This window comes from Telmatherina bonti (genome assembly GCF_933228915.1).
Source record: "Telmatherina bonti genome assembly, chromosome: 16".
Lineage (NCBI taxonomy): Eukaryota > Metazoa > Chordata > Actinopteri > Atheriniformes > Telmatherinidae > Telmatherina > Telmatherina bonti.
The window spans coordinates 31744798-31765005 of NC_136614.1; the positions used below are offsets into that span (position 1 = coordinate 31744798).

The window sequence follows — 20208 nt, forward strand, 5'->3', positions numbered from 1 at the left end:
GCTAATATCGTTATCTGCAGAAATCAAATTTTAGATATCGGTATTGGATCGAAACTCCCAAAAAAGTGGATCGGTGCGTCCCTACAGACTGCATGGACACATTGTCACCATGTTTGGAGTATTTTGGAGCTTTTTTCTTTCGGTCCACCTCGACTCTTTGAGAACAAAATCAGTCAAGCAACAAAGAAAGCTTTAACTAAAATCCTATTTTTCATTCATCCTATATCTCTTTCTCTCTCTACTTGCTTTCATATCCTTCCTTCTATTATTTTCTTTGTCTTTGTGGTTTGGAGACACATTCTTGCATCCAGTAGGTCCAGTCTCAAAATAAACAGTCATTTGTTTCAAATCAGCAGTTTTGCTCCTGCCAAATAACAAATAATGAGCTGGAAAGCGGATCACATTGTACGACAATTTCACTTAGGTTTTCTTTGTTTTTATTTTTAGGGAGTTGTGTGACTGGAAAATATGCTTTCTCAGTGAGACTTCATTCTGGATACTGATACTCCTTTTCATCTGTCAAGCCCCATTCAAAGATGGTTTTCTGGCTCTGTCCTCCAATGTCTCCAGAGCTCATTAATTACCATTGTCATTCTCTTTTCTGTAAACTCTGCAGATATGGAAATATAAAAATGACTATGTTTTTTATTTGTGGCCTTCTCTTGCCAAGGAATGGTGTTTTCTGTAGCTGGCTGTTTCTGGTCCAAGCCAAGAAATAATTAAGCACATAAGTCCACGTATGCACCACAGCGTGTCTGTTTACATTTTGGTTTTGCTTGAATTGAAATGGGTTTTTTTTCTTCTTCTTCTCTTTCAGAGGGGTGACCGTGCCCTTTCTAGGCCTGCGGGGAGCACATCATGGCCCTGACCGATGCAAGTGGTGACCCTCTGGCCCACATCAATAAAGGCCACCACCCTCTTAGCGCCAATGGGAATGCTCCTCCAAGCGCCATCAGCGTTCAGGATCCTCTCACAGCTGCCTCTAGTAGTGAATGCCTCCCAGCTGAGGGTGATGACGGAGCTGCTGTTAGAGACAAAGCTTCAAAACTGCAGCAGAGATCCCACCAAAGAGCTGGCAGGCAGAGTCAAAACGGCGTCGTGGTCAAACAGAATGGTTCCCTGAGGAATCTCCCCCCATCGCTAGCTTCGTCTTCCTCCCCTGTCACAGATTCACAGAGAATGTCTAGACATCACATTCCCTCCACCCTGTCCTCGACACCTTCTTCTCTTCCTCTCCAGCCCCCGCCACTCTGCTGCCAACACTGCCACTTCCACCCCACCTCGTGCTGCCCCTGTGGACAGCAGGAGTGCCCACTCTTCCAGAGTCCAAGTCCAGGACATGGCTCCGGTCCACACCCAGGGACAACACCGTCCTGTCCATGCTGCCTCTCTGCCTGCACGTACTCACATCAGCAACCTCTGTCTCTTCATCATCACCATCATCAGCGCTGGCAAGATCAACTCCAGAGCCAAGCGCATGCATCAGGGATCAGGTAGGGCGGGGAAAAGGTTTATTTATTCGGGTATATGAGGTATAGATCTGTACTTATTGTTTTTTTTAAATGATTTTTGTTGGTTTGCTTGGTTATATAGTTTTATTTTTTATTTAATTCCTGTTCTTTGACTTTGTCCATGTTAGCATGTGTCCCTTTTTACTGTGTATTTATGACCATTTACCAGGGTCACAAAGAATCTCTCATAATCTCACAGTCTCCCCTTAAACATTTCCTTATACCCTTAATAACATGTCACATCCTGGGATCATGTCAGCCTGGAATGCAGGAGGAAATAGTTAGGGTTGTTAGGGAGCTGTAATGCACACACACACACACACACACACACACACACACACACACACACATACACACACACACACTGTGTCACAACAGGTTGCATACTGCAGAGTCCATGTTGAAAAACATGGACTAAAAATTCCCACAGCTTTCACTGACATAAAACAATGTGTTTGAATAAAGTTATATAAAATGCAGGATAACAGCAAAATATAAAGACATGACACCAAATCTGATTGAAGGTTCTGTGTCATATGATATGAGTGGTGGGACTTAATTTAAAAAAAAAAATTATTTAATTACAGGTTTTAGTCTATAACATGTTGCAGTACTTTTAGCTTTTTAAATGTTTTCATCCACATGTAACATCAATATCATAGACTGTATATAAAAAGATGGGCGGAGTCTCCGTGACGTCACCCATAAGTTTCTGAAGAGCTGAATTGAAGCTCGGTGGGCGGTTCCTACCGTCGCCATGTTGGCAGGGGCATTTGTCGTTTCGCCCGGAAAATACAAATATGGGCAAAGAGGTGGAGCTGAGAGGGGGGCTGTGAGCATCATGGTGGATGATTGAAATCTAGCAAATTCTGAGCTGCCTGTAGCTAAGAGCTAACCGAGCTAACCCGGAGATAACAGGAGCTAACCAGCTAACGGAGATAAGCGGGCTAAAACAAAATCATGTTGTTAACCAGCTAAAATCCGCGGTTGTTCTACGTTCTTCTTACTTGAAGCAGGAGATCGGCTACCTGGCAATCAAAAGGACATACCCCCCAAATAGGGCAAATTTCGAGATGAATGACTTTTAAACGGAGGAGTTAGAAAAAATTCACTCCCCCAACAGTTGTCATGAAGGTAAACCTGATCTATTAAACCAAAAATGGATTTTTATACCAGGCTGTAAACATGTTTATTTCTACTGTAAACATGTTTATTTCTGCAGTGAAGTTGGTCTTTTTTAACATGGGAGTCTATGGGGATTTGCTCTGTTTTGGAGCCCCTAGTGGATGAAGGGGGAACTGCAGTTGTATGCACTTCCACATAGGCTTCACTGTTTACCGCCGGAGGCTCCGTCCATCTTTCACATACGGTCTATGGCAATAAGGTAATAGAATAGAATAGAGGTACTAGAAATTTGCATTAGGAATTAACTGTTTACATGGTTGTTTTTCATAGGTTTAAAGCGGAATTAACTTTAATTCGGAATTAAACAGGAAATAAAACTCCCATGTAAACGCAGCAAATATAAATAATAATTTATGGAAACATTCATTCAGTTCATCTGATTATCAGTCTTTTTTTTCCCCCTGATTTGCTGCTAAAACTGGCAGCTGATCAAAATCGTCAATTGTTTAAAATTTCTGTTTTATATTTTGATGTAAAACAGTAGAAGTCATGTAACCTTTTAGTTTTTCGGTCCCAGACATCAGTTTGATGCTGAGCTGTAATATAAAATCTAATAAATTCATTGCTTTTGGAGGGATTAAAATACCCCTTCAGTCCTGTAACTTTCCTCAGGCTTTGTCCTGTTCATCACATCGTGTGTCTTCATGCTGCAGGAGTTGACAGATTAGCTCATAACAGGAATAATCAGTGGCTCATGTTGAATTTCTCACCTTGGACTCAGGCTCCAGGAAGCCTGCAGCAGATTAGGGACATGCAGGGGCTGCCTGCATCAAACACTTTGAGATCTGTGTTTACAACTGAGCTCAGACTGAATTTTATGCCATATTTGAGGGAAGTTTGGGTTCTTTTTGTAGTATTTTATGTAGTTTTCCACGGCTTGTGTCTGACAGACCCTCCAGTTCATTGCAGCCCAAACAGCCAGAGCACAATTTAGCATGTTAGTTAAATGGAAACAGTGCACACTGAGATACGTGTGCCTTATATACACACGTGGTGACCATGTCTTCTGCAGCTGAAACAAGTTTTTGAAAGCACATTTTGGCAAACCTCTCCCCCTACTGATCCATATTTAGTGGGTTGGTTCTTTCCCGTTTACTCCCTGACCGCAGGCCTCCCACCACATTTGAAACTGGAACCATTTAATTTCTTTCATGATCATTTGCATAAACCTATATTTGCCATCTACAGAGAGAAGGAGAGGCAGGAGGCAAATCAGTTACTCATGTCAGCTTCTTTTTATGGCTGCAGATCCATGTGGAGAATCTGATTTGCATGAGAGCTTTTCGTTTTTACGTCTCAACGTGGAATTTTCCTTTCTGAAATAAAATTAGACCCCCTCGGTATGTTTCATTAGAAAGAGGGGTTGGTGTGTGTGGCATTGAAAGATGAGGTTTGCACAGCCACAGCGGGAACATACACCAAAACCGGGTGTGCACACATTAAGCTGTGGGTGGGCAGAGGGAATCAACATCGGATTGTGTTGCTTCCATTTAGACTCATCAGCATGCTTCTGTGGTTTCTCCTCCTCCTTCCTCTCTTTTTTTTCAGTTTTTGTCTAACTCAATTGAAACTTATTTCTTATTTGTTGGCCCTTCTGTCGCGCCTACCTCTCTGGAGAGCAGATGTAGCGTCTTGATGGCACATCAGCACTGCTGATTCCTTTCTAATGTACCAAACGGGGGCCTTCTTGTTCAGAGATGTCAGGTTTGAATTACAGCCACCCCTTTTCCTTCCTGTACTGTGGTATTTTTGTGTGTCCATGTCAGATGAGGAGATTAGATATAGGAAATGATATACCTGTCTCAGTTTTTACCCTGAACCCACATGCTAACAAAAACCTTAAGACTACGTCTCTTTTTCTCCTGGTTTACAGAATTCAGTGGTAGTTAACTATATCTTACACATGCACACGAAGAGGTGGTGTCGGATATCAGTTTGATCTGCCACAGGGCTGTGATCTGCCAGATTAGTTCGGGGATTACGTCTGATCACAGTGCTCACACATTCAGCCTTCATGCCTCTCGAAGTGAAGTGAGAAGTTGTAACACTAGCTCTTTAGGGGAACCGTTTTTCTACGGGTTTCACAACTGGACATTTTTCTGCCCCTGTTCTCGGCTTCGCAAAGCGTTAATCCAGTTGCCAAGATTAGCCTTTACTTTCTTTCCTAATGTTTCTATTTTGAGAACGATCAAAAATCTCTTAAGGTCTTTATCCACCTATGAAATAACCCAAATCTTCAAAAAGGTCAAGACACAAGTCAGCAGTTCTGTTGAGCATTTCCATAACAACTTCCACACGATTGGTGAAACTGGACTTAAAGACTCTACCGACCATTCCCATTCAAATGAAACAAATAAACTCCATTTGATGATCTGGGACAGTGATAAAACCAGGAGAACCGCAGTGTCTACAGTTTCTGCTGGTTTCTACTCGTATGAAAGCAGAAACTTCGCGGATTACAAGGACGTCTTTGTCATCAAGGTGCAATACAACAGACAAGCTTTGCCTTTACTTATTTCTGGAACATTTTTGGTATTTGTGCAGTAAATTTGAGCGTCATCTCACTTTTCTGTGATTGATCAATAGAGATATCAGTCATGAAAATGAACTAATTGGTTTCCAGGCATTTTTGCAGCAGAGCGCCCCGTGTGTTTCGGAGCATTTTGGCTCATCTATTGGGCCTGTTGAATATGGGGGGCCGATTTGGGCGGGTGCGTGCTCCGCGGCGTCTTTGGGGTGCACATTCACAACATGTTGGGTGCGTGGTCAGAGGGTGCATTTTGGAGGCGTTGTGATATGCGCCCAGCTAAATACAGAAACTACAAAAGCCATCAGAAGCTGTCTTCGGCAGCTAGTTAGTTAACCAGTGGGTTTTTGAGAAAATTTTGTATCAGTGAAATATGATTAGTTTTCCTTTGAGGTTAATGACGTGGTTCTACCTTTGTACAGGCGGTCCTCGGGTTACGTTGTTCTTGACTTACATCGTTTCGACTTTACAACGCTCATTAAATGAATGTAAATGTAAAATAAAATAGAGCAAGGTCTGAAGTTTCAAGGATCCATATAAGCTCTAACGACGCGTGACACGGAGGTTGGCTGTACTGTTTTTCTATTAAAATTATGTATAATATGTGTATTTAGATAGTTGTTTTGTGATCAAGGGGACAAAATGGGGTTTTTAAGAATAAAAATCCGACTTACACAGAATTTCGGGTTACGTTGCAGCAGTAGGAACAGAATTTGTTCGTAAACTGCGGACTGCCTGTACTCAGGTTCACTTTTATAGCGTCTGCTTCTGCACATTTACTCCTCAGACATTACTAAATCCCAGACGAGTTGAGTTTATATATCTCATGCTTATTTTTACTCTTAAAGATGCAGTAGGTAATCTCGCTCGGACATTTTTTTTATACTCTGGGTGAACTGGTTCCTTGTCCTGACAGTAATCATGAACAATAAGAAATATAGTTAGACCTCTCAGTTTACTATGAATCTATAAAAAGTCTGTCCAGTCCAAACGTTGGGACCGAATTGAAGTTGTTTATTTCTTATATTTTGTAAGCTTCTTCATTGTTGATAAAATACAGGAAGGATTCCCCGACACAGCTCGGTTTTTTTGCCTCCTCCTGCTAAACAGTCGAGGAAGAGAAAATCATTGTCGGAAAAAAGCTGCGAACTAGAAAAGCACTCGGAGAGCGCAAACCTCCGCACGGCATTTAAACAATTCCTGGATCCAAACAATGATCCGGATCACCATCAAAATTAAACCAGTTCTTCCTTTTCACATTTCCAACAACTCGCGAAACTTTAATTAAAATCCGTCCATAATATTTTGAGTTATCTTGAACACAAACAGATAAACATTGGTAAAAACCTAACCTCCTTGGTGGAAGTAAGAAAAAAGCCTTGGATCACGCAAGGAGCAAAACCAGAGGGGGAGGAGCCAAGACAGGGCGCCACTTTCACATCTTGCCAGCTCCCCAACATTACCTACCCCAGCTTTATTATAGACAAAAAATATTTATTTTCTCCTGTGGTGCAGATGAATTTACTCTGACACACTAACATACCGTCATTCTGATAGCTATGTAGTCATCGCACATGTCTCACTTCACTGTAAAGACCAGGATTTTAGAGACCTGGTAGTTTTAAAGATCTAATAAATTTATTTTGCGTATGTCGTTTCAGAAAAAAGCAGACCTCTTGACAAAGAGATTAAAAAAAAAAAAAAACTTCTCCTTTCCCCGTCTAGATATCTGTCAGAAACATTAGGAGCATGTTGTCTCCATTGTAAGATTATCACAAGCTTTTTTATGTACAAGGTTATTTAAGAGCACACGGAAACAGTGTGTCCTTCGGATGTCTGAAGCTGTTTGGCTCCACTCAGCTCGGTGTGTGCCAGCAGCTTTTAAGACTTCAGGTGAAACCCTTTAAGCCAAAGCAGTGGGGGAAACACTGAAAGCCCACCTCCCCCCCACTGCTTATAGCTTAGTACCCCTAAGCTAGTCTCTTGGGTGGAGCAAGTAATGGTTAAATGTTTGTTTTTTAAGCCCTGAGGATGAAGTTTGATGTGTTAACTTGAGGTTTAGAGCCGTATAAGACCGCAGCTACACCATGACGGCTGCCACTTTGCACACTGACAGTAGACACAGTCCGGAATGAGAGCTGTCACGAGAGAACAAGTATAAAACATATGTGTAGCCTCAAGGCGGCCGAACTTCAGCCAACCTGCTTCTACCTGCTTCTACGACCCTACCAGAGTCACCAAGGAGCTCACTGACACTCAGGCATCCAGGGTCACGCTGAGTATTTAACCTCTTCCATTCACACTCCGCTCTCCTGGAGATAAATGTTTCTCAGCAAACGCCTTTCGCAACTGCCCCCGTTGTTTACGACAAGCATGAGTTTGGTTTAGAGCAGGGCTACTCAATTAGATATTCAGGTGGGCTGGATTTTCAAATAAAAAAATGATCAGGGCCAATAAATAAAGTAAGGGAAAATAAATCAGTAAAAATAAATAAATAAAAAAGACACATTCACATTTTGGAAAAATAAGTAGTTTATTAATTTTTCCATTTTAAATTCAGTCCCACATGACAAGGGCAAATGCACAAAATAAAATAATTAAAATTCCTGTCAGAAACTATTTTTCTCCTAACTTTTAACATAAAAAGGTCATATCAAACTAAACTTCTCGATGTGGTGCCTCCTCGCGTTATAATCTTTAAACACCGCCACTCACTCATTGCATATTAAACACATTAGTTTGGTGCTCGAATGTGACGGCAAAATAAACAAATACTTATCAGTCCAGCTGGGGTTAAATCTGTGCTTTTTGTTGTCAATTTTGTGTTTTGAGACAGAGAGCGACATGCTTGCTAGCGCTACAACTTCAAAACACAACAACACGCTGGGGTTAATGTTGCTAGGCAACCAGGTGTTGCATTCATGGTCTGCACAACTGTAGGATTGTTGGCTACTTATCAGCGTAGGAATGACTGAAGGTTCTTGATTAATATCTTTATTCTTTTACACAACATAGAAGTTGGTCCTGGGCCGCATGTGGCCCGCGGGCCGCCATTTGAAGAGGCCTGGTTTAGAGTCTCTTTCGTCCCTCCGACGTATCAAATCAAACTTTATTTGTACAGCACTTTTCATACAAAAGCATATCAAAGTGCTTAACATAAAAATTAAAATTAAATAAACAGTTTCACACTTTAAAACACACACACACACACAACCCAACCCTTCCCCTGACCATTGATGCCAAAATAAAAACTACTAACTTCAGGATTCTATCTCCGTATCTGGCTTGACGCTGCTGCGAGGAAACGGCGAAAAGTATGCATCGGAAAATACCAACACAATTATCTCCAGCAGCTGTGAGTTTCATGGTCTTTAGATTCAGGAGCTTTTGGTTGCTGTGATTTTTGGAAAACTCCATAAAAACATGACGACTCCCGAAGGCGGAATGGCTCATTTGGCATCATTTGGATCATGCTTATTGGTCGTCTATGTGTGAGCAGAATAACTTGGAAGCGGGGAAACAGATTATATCTGACCCTTTTTAACAGCATGTAATGACTTTTTTTCTGCTCACTATAGATCTGTTTTATTGCCCGAGTTACATGTTGTAAAAGTCAGCTGAAATGAAGAGACTGGATCTGTTAAAAAGATCATGTCTGTATTTATGTGTATGTTCTCCGGCTCCTGGGACATGTGTGAGGGCTCTGTGAAGGATGGGGAAGATTTACAGACATCCTGCAGGTCTCTTCCTCTTATCCCCGTTGTACCGTTGGAGCTACAAGGTTAGACCAGGTGAAATATGTCCTCCTTTTACTTCACAAAGCCAGTTTGTCTGGGCAGAAACTTGTCGCTTCACACCACCGCTTGTTGCTATTTTCTTATTAGCTTAATTGCACAGTAAACAGAGAGCCTCTGCTTTTTTTCTATTAGCTGGTCTTGTGCTTATCTTTTTTTACATATGTTAAAAATGTTGTATTATACCATTTTGCAACTTTATTTGTAATATTTGTCCTTTGCATACACTTTTACTTGCTAAAGTACATCATATGAGTGCTATACAGATGCATGAAACCCATTTTCATCATCTTTAGGCAAATGTTTTAACCCTGTCTTTGTGCCGACACATTGCAGCATCTTTTACCACATTAGCACTGATACACTTTAAACATGTGTGTGTTCTTATACGGGTTTAAGTAATAAAAAGCAACTTGCTCAGTGACGCTGTTAGCTAATGCAGGTTTAGGAAACAGAAGGACCGAATCAAGAAGCAGTAATGATGAATTTAATCTTTTTGGTTTATGTTTACATACTTTGTTTTGAACGGTTTTCTTCTTGCAGCCTTTTTAATCTCTGTCTGTATCTCTTCTGTACCCCCATCTCTGAGTTTTCAGCAAAGCTCATAAAGATAGTCGGCCCAGATCAAAGACCCACGATGTCCCATAAAGCAGGATCAAAGCCTGATGTGAGCACAACGTTGTCATAACTGCTTATAGGCTAGCTGAGCGGCCAGCCAGGCCTCAGCTGGATAAATATGGCTTGCTGCTACAGGCTGGTTAAGATTATCACTGCACTTTGAAGGGGATAAACCACTACATGTGTCCAGATGTAGTAAAGTATATTTGGGTTTGATTATCTTGCATCTGGGTTGGATGTGCTTTCTTAATGTGCAAAATGAGTCTCCTGACTGGTTGGACTGAATTATGATTAATGGGGTTTATTAACAGGAGTAAATGCTTGACAGCAGTGGCGGTTCTCCAGAATTTTACTCTGAAGTTTATCAAAAGATATAATTTATACATTTCTTTAATTTGCTTTTTCTTTTTTAGCTCACAAACAAAGTTGTGATTTTTTTTTTTCCATTTTTTTGTAAGCAGTTCTCATCATAGGTCACTTATAAAATAGACGAAAATACTCATTAAAAGTTATAAAATCATCTTTAAATTTAATGAAATTATAAATGCTTCAACGGTTTTAGATGTGTAATCTCTTAGATGCAAAACTGGTGTGAATAACCTGGGCTACTTTACACCTTATTTGACCCAACACACTTCAATACACACTCACAGTGGTGCTTAAAGGGACCTTGAGGACATGTTTGGTCCTTAATTTTCCATCAACTGTGTTCACATTTTCTGAAATCATCCTCAAAGCATCAAGCATCAAAGCAGCACCTGATAGCATTTTGAAGTAATTGTGAGAGATGGTTTAAATATTTTAAATTATTTTATTTATTTATTTGTGTATATTTTCTGTGTAATTTTATTTTGGTTCATATACTATTTTATTTTTTATTATTCCTTTATTAAGCAGAATCTATTACCAGCTCTTACTAGTTCATTAAGTAAAACACAATAAATTAGAATAAAAAAGGAAAAAAGGAGGGGGACGTCACATAATACTGTGTCCTAAAAAAAAGGCCCTGAGATTATCTCAACAAAAACACAGACTTCCTGAAAACAACTGAAGATTTAGGTACAATTAGTTATAATCAAGTGTGAAAAATCCAACCAGCATTAGATTTATTTTTCTTTACTCCTATCATTAACTCACACCGGCAGCGTGACGCTACATGTATCAGAAGTAGATCATAGTTCAGCGGATCTTTGCTTCTGTTCTCTAAGAAAAGACACGTTTTTAAAGCGAGCTGATAAAAGATGACTGTTTCCTGAAAGATAATGTAATGAAAAGATTTATTACTCGCACATCGGAAACCAGCTAAATGTTTTGCAAATGAGAATCATTGTCTTTGCCTCGACTTGTCCTCTCGTCTTATATTTGATACCGACCTTTTTGGTTTACAGAAGCTTGCTGGTGAAATGAGTCATGCTGCTTTTTATTTTGCTTTAAAGGGGGAATTCACAGCAGAGGATGAAACCTCCTTTCTTTAAGGTAAAAAAATAAACAAGCTATGTTTTAGCGGGGGTGTGGTTCTGTTCTACATGCAGCTACTTCATGCAACTACAACATCTGCAGGTAAAAACAATCACTTCCACCTCTACAACCACAGCTTAAAAACCCTCCTGCTACCATGCTGCGGTACAGCTCTGGATCTGCAAGCTCGACGAGCAGCCGTGATGAAGATGTCACACAAACTGACATCTTGTAACCATTGGCTACAGTCCTCAAATCCCAGTTGTCTGCCTGGAATTTGTGCACGCCCATATTTCACCTCCAGGAATCCAAGGCAGTGGCAGGTGCGGACAGAAAAGGCCATGCTCACCAGTGGATGCAGTCATCCTAGAAGAAGTCCCTACACACACACACACACACACACACACACACACACACGTTTACATGTGTCTGTTGGCTTTTGCATGAAAAAGTCTTCACATAAAAGTCAGTAACGGCTGACATTTGTCATGCGCACAAACACGTTCACAGAAAGGTGGAGTGTAACTTCCAGAGCTGCTGCTTTTCCACAGAAATGCTCCATGTCTGGTTGTGTTTCCTCCGTGTGATAACGGGAGAGACTCCCCAGCTGACCCGTGTTTAAACTCTGTGTTTAAACAGCACAGGCCTGTTCCAGTGTTTATTGGAGGCCTGTTAGAAACTTGATGCCCTATGAATCACAGTGTGTCACTGCTCAAGCTAATGCACTTCAGAGCAGTTAATAACCCTCCGACTTATTATCAACACTCATCCCTGTCTTCGATGTAATAGCGCTTCTTCATTTTAATTATTAGTTTAAAAAAAAAACTTTTTTAACTTTGATGTGCCCAAACGCCCTTCCTAAACCGGGTTCTGCTGGAGGTTTGGCATTCAGGATGGGGGACTGGATCGAAGAAAAGATTCAATGCAATCATTTGGTTTCTGTTAGCTAGGCTACTTTATTATGAATTGGCTTGAATGGATGAGTCTGTAAAGCTGTGAAACGACAATGTCGTGAAGTGGCGCTGTACAAAATAAAGCTGAATTAAATTGAAATGTGGTTTAAATTTCCACTCTCTCCCATCTTTGACCCTAATTGGCCGTTTCTCTAAAGTACTGAATCTTGAGACTACTTCATTGTTTATTTTCTTCTCAAAAAATGGAAATTTATCTTTGGCATTAAGGCAAACTGTACGACACAAAAGCAAAGAACAAGGTGAGAAGATCATTAAATCCAGAGAGTATCATGGAAGCAACACACCCCACTGAGTTTAACAGAGCAAAATTATAATGAAACCAAGCGGCAACCTCCGGCAGTTAAAAGTGAAGCTTATCCGGAAGTGCATACAGCTGCAGTTCCCCCTTCATCCACTAGGGGCTGCAAATACGAGCAAATCCCCATAGACTCCCATGTTAAAAAGACCAACTTCACAGCAGAAATAAAAATTTTTACAGACACAATTTACGTACAAAAATGGAGTGAAAATTAGAAACCAACAGAAATTTCAAAGTTGTCCAAGAAATTATGATATCTCTAGTGCCAATTCAGAATATATACAGTCTAACTTTGTTGTTGTGAAGCGTTAACCACATGGAGGAACGTTGTCAGAAAGAGCAGCCACTATCGTATTCACTTACGAGTTTTTGAGCTGCAGCTGGAAGTTGTCCTGAAGACAATTCATGAGAAAATTATCGGTCCTTGTCTTCAAAACTACCTGTAGGAGAGACTGGTGTATTAGAAATTAAGATTGGGGAAAAGGGAAAAGAGGCGTTCATGTATTGATTGGTTGAGCAACCAGCTCATTTGCGCTGCGGAGACTATAGCTAGTCAATTCAGCTGCCGCAGGTGTGCTGCAGGTCTCTGACCAGCTTTCAGTCTACTAATGGTCTCATAAAGGTCTTTAAAGCCAAAATGATAATATCCTTATCTTTTTATCAGGCACGTTACTATTTTTGATCACTTTGTTTTCTTTCATTTTCAGCATACAACAAATTTAAAAAAAAGTAACAACAGAATGGAGGTCTTGCTGCATACCAGAAGGACAATTTTAGGTTAAACATTTTAATTTCAAGGTATTTCATTGAGTGTCCTATAAAGGGCAAAGAGAATTATATTTTCTCATTGAACTGTTGATATTTCCTGCATTCACCTCATGAGACTCAGACCGGCTGGAAAATATAAGTTACAGAGTGAAACACAGAATTTGGGGGGTAAAGAACAGAATTTGTGAAAAATAAAACAAAATCAGTAAGAAAGACAAACTTGGCAGACTCATTTTCTTTCAGTTGTAGGATTCAGTCACATCCGTGTTCAGCCGATATCTGCCAAACGAGGCTACCTTTATCAGTCACAAGTTTCTGAGGCATTTTGTTTACACACGGATTCCATGATTTCTTCGTTAAAGCTGGGGTAAGTAATGTTGGGGAACTAGCAAGGTGTGAAAGCGGTGCCCTGTCTCAGCTCCCCCTTTTTTATTTGCAGCTTTTCCCGCCAACGATTTTTTTCTTTCTCGGCTGTTTAGCAGGAGGAGGCAAATAAACCGAGCCGGGTCGGGAAATCCTTCCTGCATTTTCTCAGCCATGTTTGCCTTCCGAGTTTCTTCTTCGCTACTTTGTATTTTCATCCTAACACGCTGTTTATATGCAGGGTGTGGCTGTATGCGCTGCTGGAGGGGGAGGAGGGGAGCCGGGAGAAGAAGCTTACGGAATATAAGAAATGAACAACTTCAATTGGGTTCGAATGTTTGGATTGGTCAGAGTTTTTACAGATTTACAGTAAACTGAGGGGTCTAACTATATTTTTTCATTGTTCGTGATTACAAAATGTATAGACTACTATCAGGACGAGGAACTACTTCATCCAGAGTAAAAGAAAATGTCTGTCAGCAAGATTACCTCCCCCAGCTTTAAGTTAGATTATTTATTCATTCTAATAATTTCAGTAAAAAAAAAAAAAGGAAGAAAAAAACTTTAAAACCATGTAGTGTTGTACAACTTTTGGCTGGTATGTGATCTCTCAGTGCAGTCTTGTAGTTTCACAGGAATGGGAGCGAAGGTGGCGTGAACCTATTTCACGGCGAACTCCAGCCTCTAATTGTGTGCAGCGTTCCAGCGAGGCACTAATCAGGTTGAGACGGACCAAACAACCTGACTGACGTTGACATTAATTGCTCTTGCTTGTATGATATTTACCTGCCTGCCGGTTGACGGTTCACTCTCACCACAATATCCATATTACAGGTCTTAAGCAGATTTGTTGAGTTTGGTGAAAGTAAAACCTGGTTTATCCCACAAGCCTGCTTCGTCCTGAAGCTTTCTCCTCGGTTCCCAGCTGCTCCTCTGTTTGTCTCCTCTGTCAGCACAGTGCTGAGTGAGCGGCTGGCGGTCTGTGTTTACCTTATTAATTAGCCCAGTGATCCAGAAACACTCTCCCTCTGGTAAATAGAATAACACTGCAGGGTTATTCAGGGCCGGAGGAGAGAGAAAACACGAAAGCGTCGGAAGCCAGCGAAAGAGAATGAAGGGACTGAGAGTTGGACAGAAAGAGAGTTTGAGGTGTAAGTTTTCTTTGAAGAAATAGTGAGCAGAGGCGATCAGAGTTTTGGAGGAAACCCGACACGGTGGGCTGTCATCCCGCAAAATTTAGAGCCTCATCAGTCAACACTGCTTCTCTGTTGCTCACCTCCTTCCCAGCGCTCAGCACTTTCATTACTTTCATTTGCAAAGTCTGAGATGGTAAGTTGGCTTTGGTTTATGGACTGAAAACAAATTAAAGGAAATTCCCAGGCACAGAAATCGATCTCAGCTTCCCAGCTAGTTTTTTAGTTTAACAAGAACAGGATAAATTTATTACTGTTGACGCGATGGATTCTTGATTTATCTCCTCTTTGTCGTTTAAAGGTCTTCAGGTATGCTGCGCATCTTTCCAATCGTCTGAAATAAATTCAAATCGGAGCATCTCAGAACAAAATTCAGAACAGACCATAAGTAGATGAATGGATATGCCTGACGGCGCTGTCACGAGGCTGTTCCAAGTATTTCCAATAACTCCATTCCTCCGTTTCGGGCCATATCTCTGTCCTGAGGTCTGCAGTTCAGGGCCATACATGGAAAGCCAAGCGTCAGTGCGCACTGAGAAGAATTACATTAGTAACGCAGAATTTTCCCCTGGCTGCAGGTTCAAAGACGGGCTTTGGAAATGTGCTTTTCATTAAGCGTTGTTGATTTAAAGCTGGTTAAAGATTATGTTGCAAATTGAAAGGATACATTTATAAATACTGATGTGTATGAGGCAGTTTTCCTGAACTTGAGCTGAAAAAATTTGATTTTATCAGGTGTCATTTGCATATCTAAGCCTGGAAAAAACCTTGTCCTGGTTGAACGTGGTACCCGACATCTGGCTGTCATATTCATACGCCTGGTGAAACCCTAAAAGGGATTTACAGCCATCTTACAACTCACCCCTGTGGAGTACCAACAGCTTCAGTTCATTTTTGCTTCCTATTATCACTAATTATAACATTCCTCACATTTTACTTTGACGGGTAAAAACACAGTGATGATGTTTCAGGTTCAGACTGACTGACCTGACAGGCTGCAGAACTTGTTTGCTCTCTTCTGTGTTCTCACAGGATTTATTTAAAGACAGCAGGGGTGTGAATTTAATCCTAAATGTATGTAGAGAAGGTCTTACAGCTTTATTTTCTTCTAATTTGGAGCAAAAAGGCTGATACTTATGTAAAATGTCTTTTCTGGCAGAACCTGACCTAAAGATGTTAAATCCAGTTGTATCCTCTGAAGGAAACGGATCATCTTTCAGTGTCTTTACTCGGATTTTTTTTTCTAACCTGTTTGGCTATTTATTCAGCAACAGGATACAAAGGAAAGCTTGACCTAAATTAACACTAAGTTTTTTTTTACGATGTGTTGAGGTCATCCATGCTGCATAATTTCCCTTAAGATACGTTTCTCTCTATCCTAACTCCTTCATCCAAGATCAGTTCTGTCCTGCAGCCCAGTTCTGATCAGATGGCCATATCTGATTCTCCCACTTCCTCGCCTCCTCCTCTCTCCCATTCAGGGTGTTCTTCTACTCCCAGCATACCGGACACTCCCCCACCACTCCCAGGAGGAGCTGACGAGAAATCCAGATAAATCCTGAGCAGCTGAAGGCCTTGTGTGTGTACACTTGGGTCAACCCTTACCGTGTCAGGAAGCCTTATTACACACAGCGATACATGAAAATAAAAAAAAAACCTGCATTCCTTCCTGTTTGAGGCTGGAAGTTCAGCTCTTGTTCATAAATGTTATTGAGAACATTTGGGGGGTTTGTTTGGGTTGAAGCTGATGAGTTTTTTAGATCTTGTTCAAACAGAAATCTGTCAGTTTCCGTCTGAGCCGGGCAGAAATCCTCCAGGCTCTTTCACAATCTGAAATAAATGTTTGTACCTTACTTACATTGAAGTTGTCTCTATGTGGGACTTCTATAACCCCATAACCCTGATGGAGAGGGAGATCCTACCCTTTATGGGATCAACAGAAGTTTTCCAGGCTTTTACTTTCTAGCTTACAATCCTGCAGTTAAAATGTAGTGTGTATTCAACCTCTACATGGTAAATTCACAATGAACAATCCATTATAACATGTAGATACTGTAGATCAGTGTCACTGCTGTGTTGCGAAGACATCACTCTTTTGACCCAGACAATTATGAAGCTTCTTCCCATCAAACTTTCAACCAATCAGGAGCAGCAAAGATGAACCAGAGAGCAGAAAAATAATGGTCCTCTATGGCTGGAATGAAGACAAGACGCAAAGTGCCATAAAAAACCAGCTCAGTGTGAGTTGGTTTTGTGAGAATAGTTGGTAAATAGTAGCAAAAATAACGTTAAATGAGGAAAAGACGTAAATTGTTTCTGTTGTGTGTTTGTTTCCTGAAAGCCGAGACTTGAGAGAAAGACATGCAGATGAGAAATGGTCTTCATTTTTCGCAAATTGAAAGCAACTTTTGCAACTTTCGACAAACAATTGTGATTTGCGGGTGTTTCCATTGAACAGTGTTCATCGCGTTAGCCTTAAGTCTCATAAAATCTCGTTACTCTTGCGAGATTTTACAAAAATAGCTGTTATGCAAAGTTGGCACTTTGCGTTATTGGGGGTTTTCTACTTTCCGCGGAGAATTTGCTACAGATTTTTTAAGCTTTTCCCCCTCATTTTCTTTTCTAAAACCTTGAAAGTTGCTTTTGTTTGTTCCGCACTGCACCATCTTTACTGGAAATGAACTGGTCATGACCTCCCACGTCACGTCCGGGGACACATAAATGCGAAAAGAGTGTTTCCATTACACTTTTGCGATCTGTTTCTATAGCGAAACGTCTGAAAAACGACCTCATGGGAGTGCAAAAACTTTTTACCGATATATTTTTTCAAAATATATTGAAGTGTTTCCATTGGGTTTTTTTTTTATTGCGATATTTAGTTTTTGCACAATTCTGGGTGTAATGGGAACGCAGCTACTGTCAATCTGTGTGTTGTTCCCACAAAGTTTGGTTAGTAATAAATCCTGTTTAGTTGTGTTGGTTGACCTTTATGGTGCTTTATCTATTGATTAGGGGTGGGAAATTCTAATTGAATATTGAGATTTTGTGCTTCACAATTTTAAAATGGATTTTTTTAAAACAAAAAAATCAATTTTTTTTCCCCAAATAAAAATAGTCCATTACAAAATTTTTGTCATTTTTATTGTTATTTATCTTTTCACTTGTCTTCTGGGAAAAATGATGAGCAAAAAAAGTTTTATACTTTTTTTTTGTTTTTACAGACAAAAATCAGCAATATCGAGGAATCGTGAGAATTGCAATTTGAATCGAATCAGCACCCAGAAAAATCAGAATCAAATCGATTCGGGACAAAAGCATATCGTAACAGCCCTACGAATTATACATTAATTTTACATCATTTTAGCTTAATAATCTGACATCTGAGGCTGTCCTAAAATATCATTTACTGGGATTAAAAGGGTTAAACTTCAACATCAGTTTTATATATTTAAAACAGACAAACAAACAAAAAAAAAACAGGAGAAACACTAATAGCATGAAATGCCTCAGAGTTGCAAGGGTTAAAACCTCGAGCTGACAGATCTGAAAGGAGAAATCTATTATAAGTGGAGTGGAAAGTGCTTCTGACATCCACGTCAGCGTTTCTGTTTGCACTGGTCCAGAACCAGCAGGTATGTGCTGGAAAAAGCAGAATACATCAGATCATAGATACAACATGTCCGCCCTTTCTCTGCTAGTCTGTTTTTGATTGGCTCTTGTTTTGACTTAAAAATAAAAACCTGATTTATCTTCGTCTTTTTGTTTTTCAGCCCTGGAAGGCCCTTTCGATTCCCCAAAAGGTAAGAACTGCCAAGATCTGCTTCGACTCTGTTGATGTTCTGGATTGCAACGTTTCTCCTCCTCCTCCTCTTCTCTGCTTTATTCCTGTCATCCATCCATCACTGCTCTTGTGGAGCCATCATTCCTCAGTAGTGAGTCATGGGAGTTATGGAGAGAGGGGAGTTATGAGTCTCTGTCTGTACCTGGCCTCAGTAGCCAGCAGCTCAGATCTCCTCATCTGTCCATTACGCAGCAGGAAAATCCACAGCATAAGGAAGGTTTAGGAGGAAAACCACATGTCGTAAGCTTACACAGACTCAGTAGCAGAGGAAACCCCTGCAAGCAAGCTTTCTGATCAAGCAAATGCCCAAAAAGTTACCAAGAAGGAGGCTTTGACAGATCTTATCTGCATCCTTCTCCTGTCTTCTTGCTTTTCATCTGAATTTAATGATGGAAAACTCTGAATCTAAATACAGTTATCCTGCTACTTATATCTACGGTGTGCAGTCTTTTCTGTTAGTTAGTTATCGTCACAGATATCATTCTGTCATCTAACCTGAATTCCCCATCTCATCACCGTCTCCAGCTATGCAGAGCTGATAGCTGATTGGCCGGTGGTTGTGCTCGGCGTCTGCACGGTGCTTATTGTGGTCTGTGCCCTGGTGGGCATCCTGGTGCCCGACCTGCCGGATTTCTCTGACCCACTGTTGGTAAGTTCAGCTCCATCCACACACAATGTGCCAGTAGCGTCACAGCAGCAGCTTGATTCTGGTTTTCCTGGGATACTGAGTAGGCGTGGTTCTGTTTTTGTTGGTGTTGACAGCACAGCTCCTTGTGAATGACTGTTTTATTATTTACTCTACACCTCTGTCAGCTCATCTGAAAAAAGGACATGTATTTTACCTAATTGAACTGTAGACAAAGCAGTTTTTTCTAATTCCTTTTACTTCTCCTCTCTAAAGGGTTTTGAGCCACGAGGAACTGCCATTGGTCAGCGACTGGTCACATGGAATAATATGGTGAAGAACACAGGCTACAAAGCCACGCTGGCCAACTACCCCTTCAAATATGCTGATGAACAAGCCAAAAAGTAATTTCACACACATCTCTTATTGCTGAGACCAGCTTCTGTAAAGTCAGTTACCTGAATTTCTCTATGTGTTTACCACCTGTCCTTACTCACTCTGGTGACATGAAAGCATTTATGAACAAGCCAGGCATCCTGCCTGCACAGGAAAAGTGCACGTTTGCACCGGTGGTTTTGTCTTTTTGCATCAGAGGTATAGTCCAGGTTAGCTTTGTCGTCCAGGCTGCCTCTATCGACATTCCATATTGAGGCTGTAGGGAGCATAAACAGGTGGCGCACTGCAAAACAATCTTATCTTAAGGGATTTACTAAAATAAGTAAGATATTTATATTTGGTAAGATTTCCTGCTGAAATAAGAAAATAATTTCAAGGCTTTAGACAATGAGAAACGTTGTGAAACGTGCATTTAAATTCCTTTTATAATGAAAAAACACCTTAAAACCAGCCTGGTAGGGAGCCTGTTTACATGACCCTCTAAATTCCTCTAAATAAACTGTTATAACCGGATGTAAAGTTTACGATATTCGAAATATCAGAGTCCCAGCCTTTTGCATTTAGATTTTTATCATGTCTACAATCAACGTTATTACTAAGGATGTTCAATATTGGCTATTTTCTTTTTGTTAACAATATCTGATATACAAATTTTGT

General features: G+C 40.6%; 1 protein-coding gene across 3 annotated transcripts in view; it reads left to right on the top strand.

Annotated features, from left to right (window-relative positions):
• disp1 (dispatched homolog 1) overlaps positions 1-20208 on the top strand; it is a 119847-nt gene that overhangs the window by 85764 nt on the left and 13875 nt on the right. For 2 of the 3 annotated variants that reach the window (XM_079255436.1, XM_079255437.1), the window contains 4 exons: positions 818-1493; positions 18460-18489; positions 19056-19179; positions 19432-19559. In XM_079255436.1, coding sequence (XP_079111562.1) covers positions 859-1493; positions 18460-18489; positions 19056-19179; positions 19432-19559 — 917 coding nt within the window. In that variant the 5' untranslated portion in view covers positions 818-858. Of the gene's footprint in view, positions 1-817; positions 1494-8876; positions 9015-9613; positions 9685-18459; positions 18490-19055; positions 19180-19431; positions 19560-20208 lie in introns of those variants that run through there. The other variant, XM_079255438.1, reaches the window with a different exon arrangement.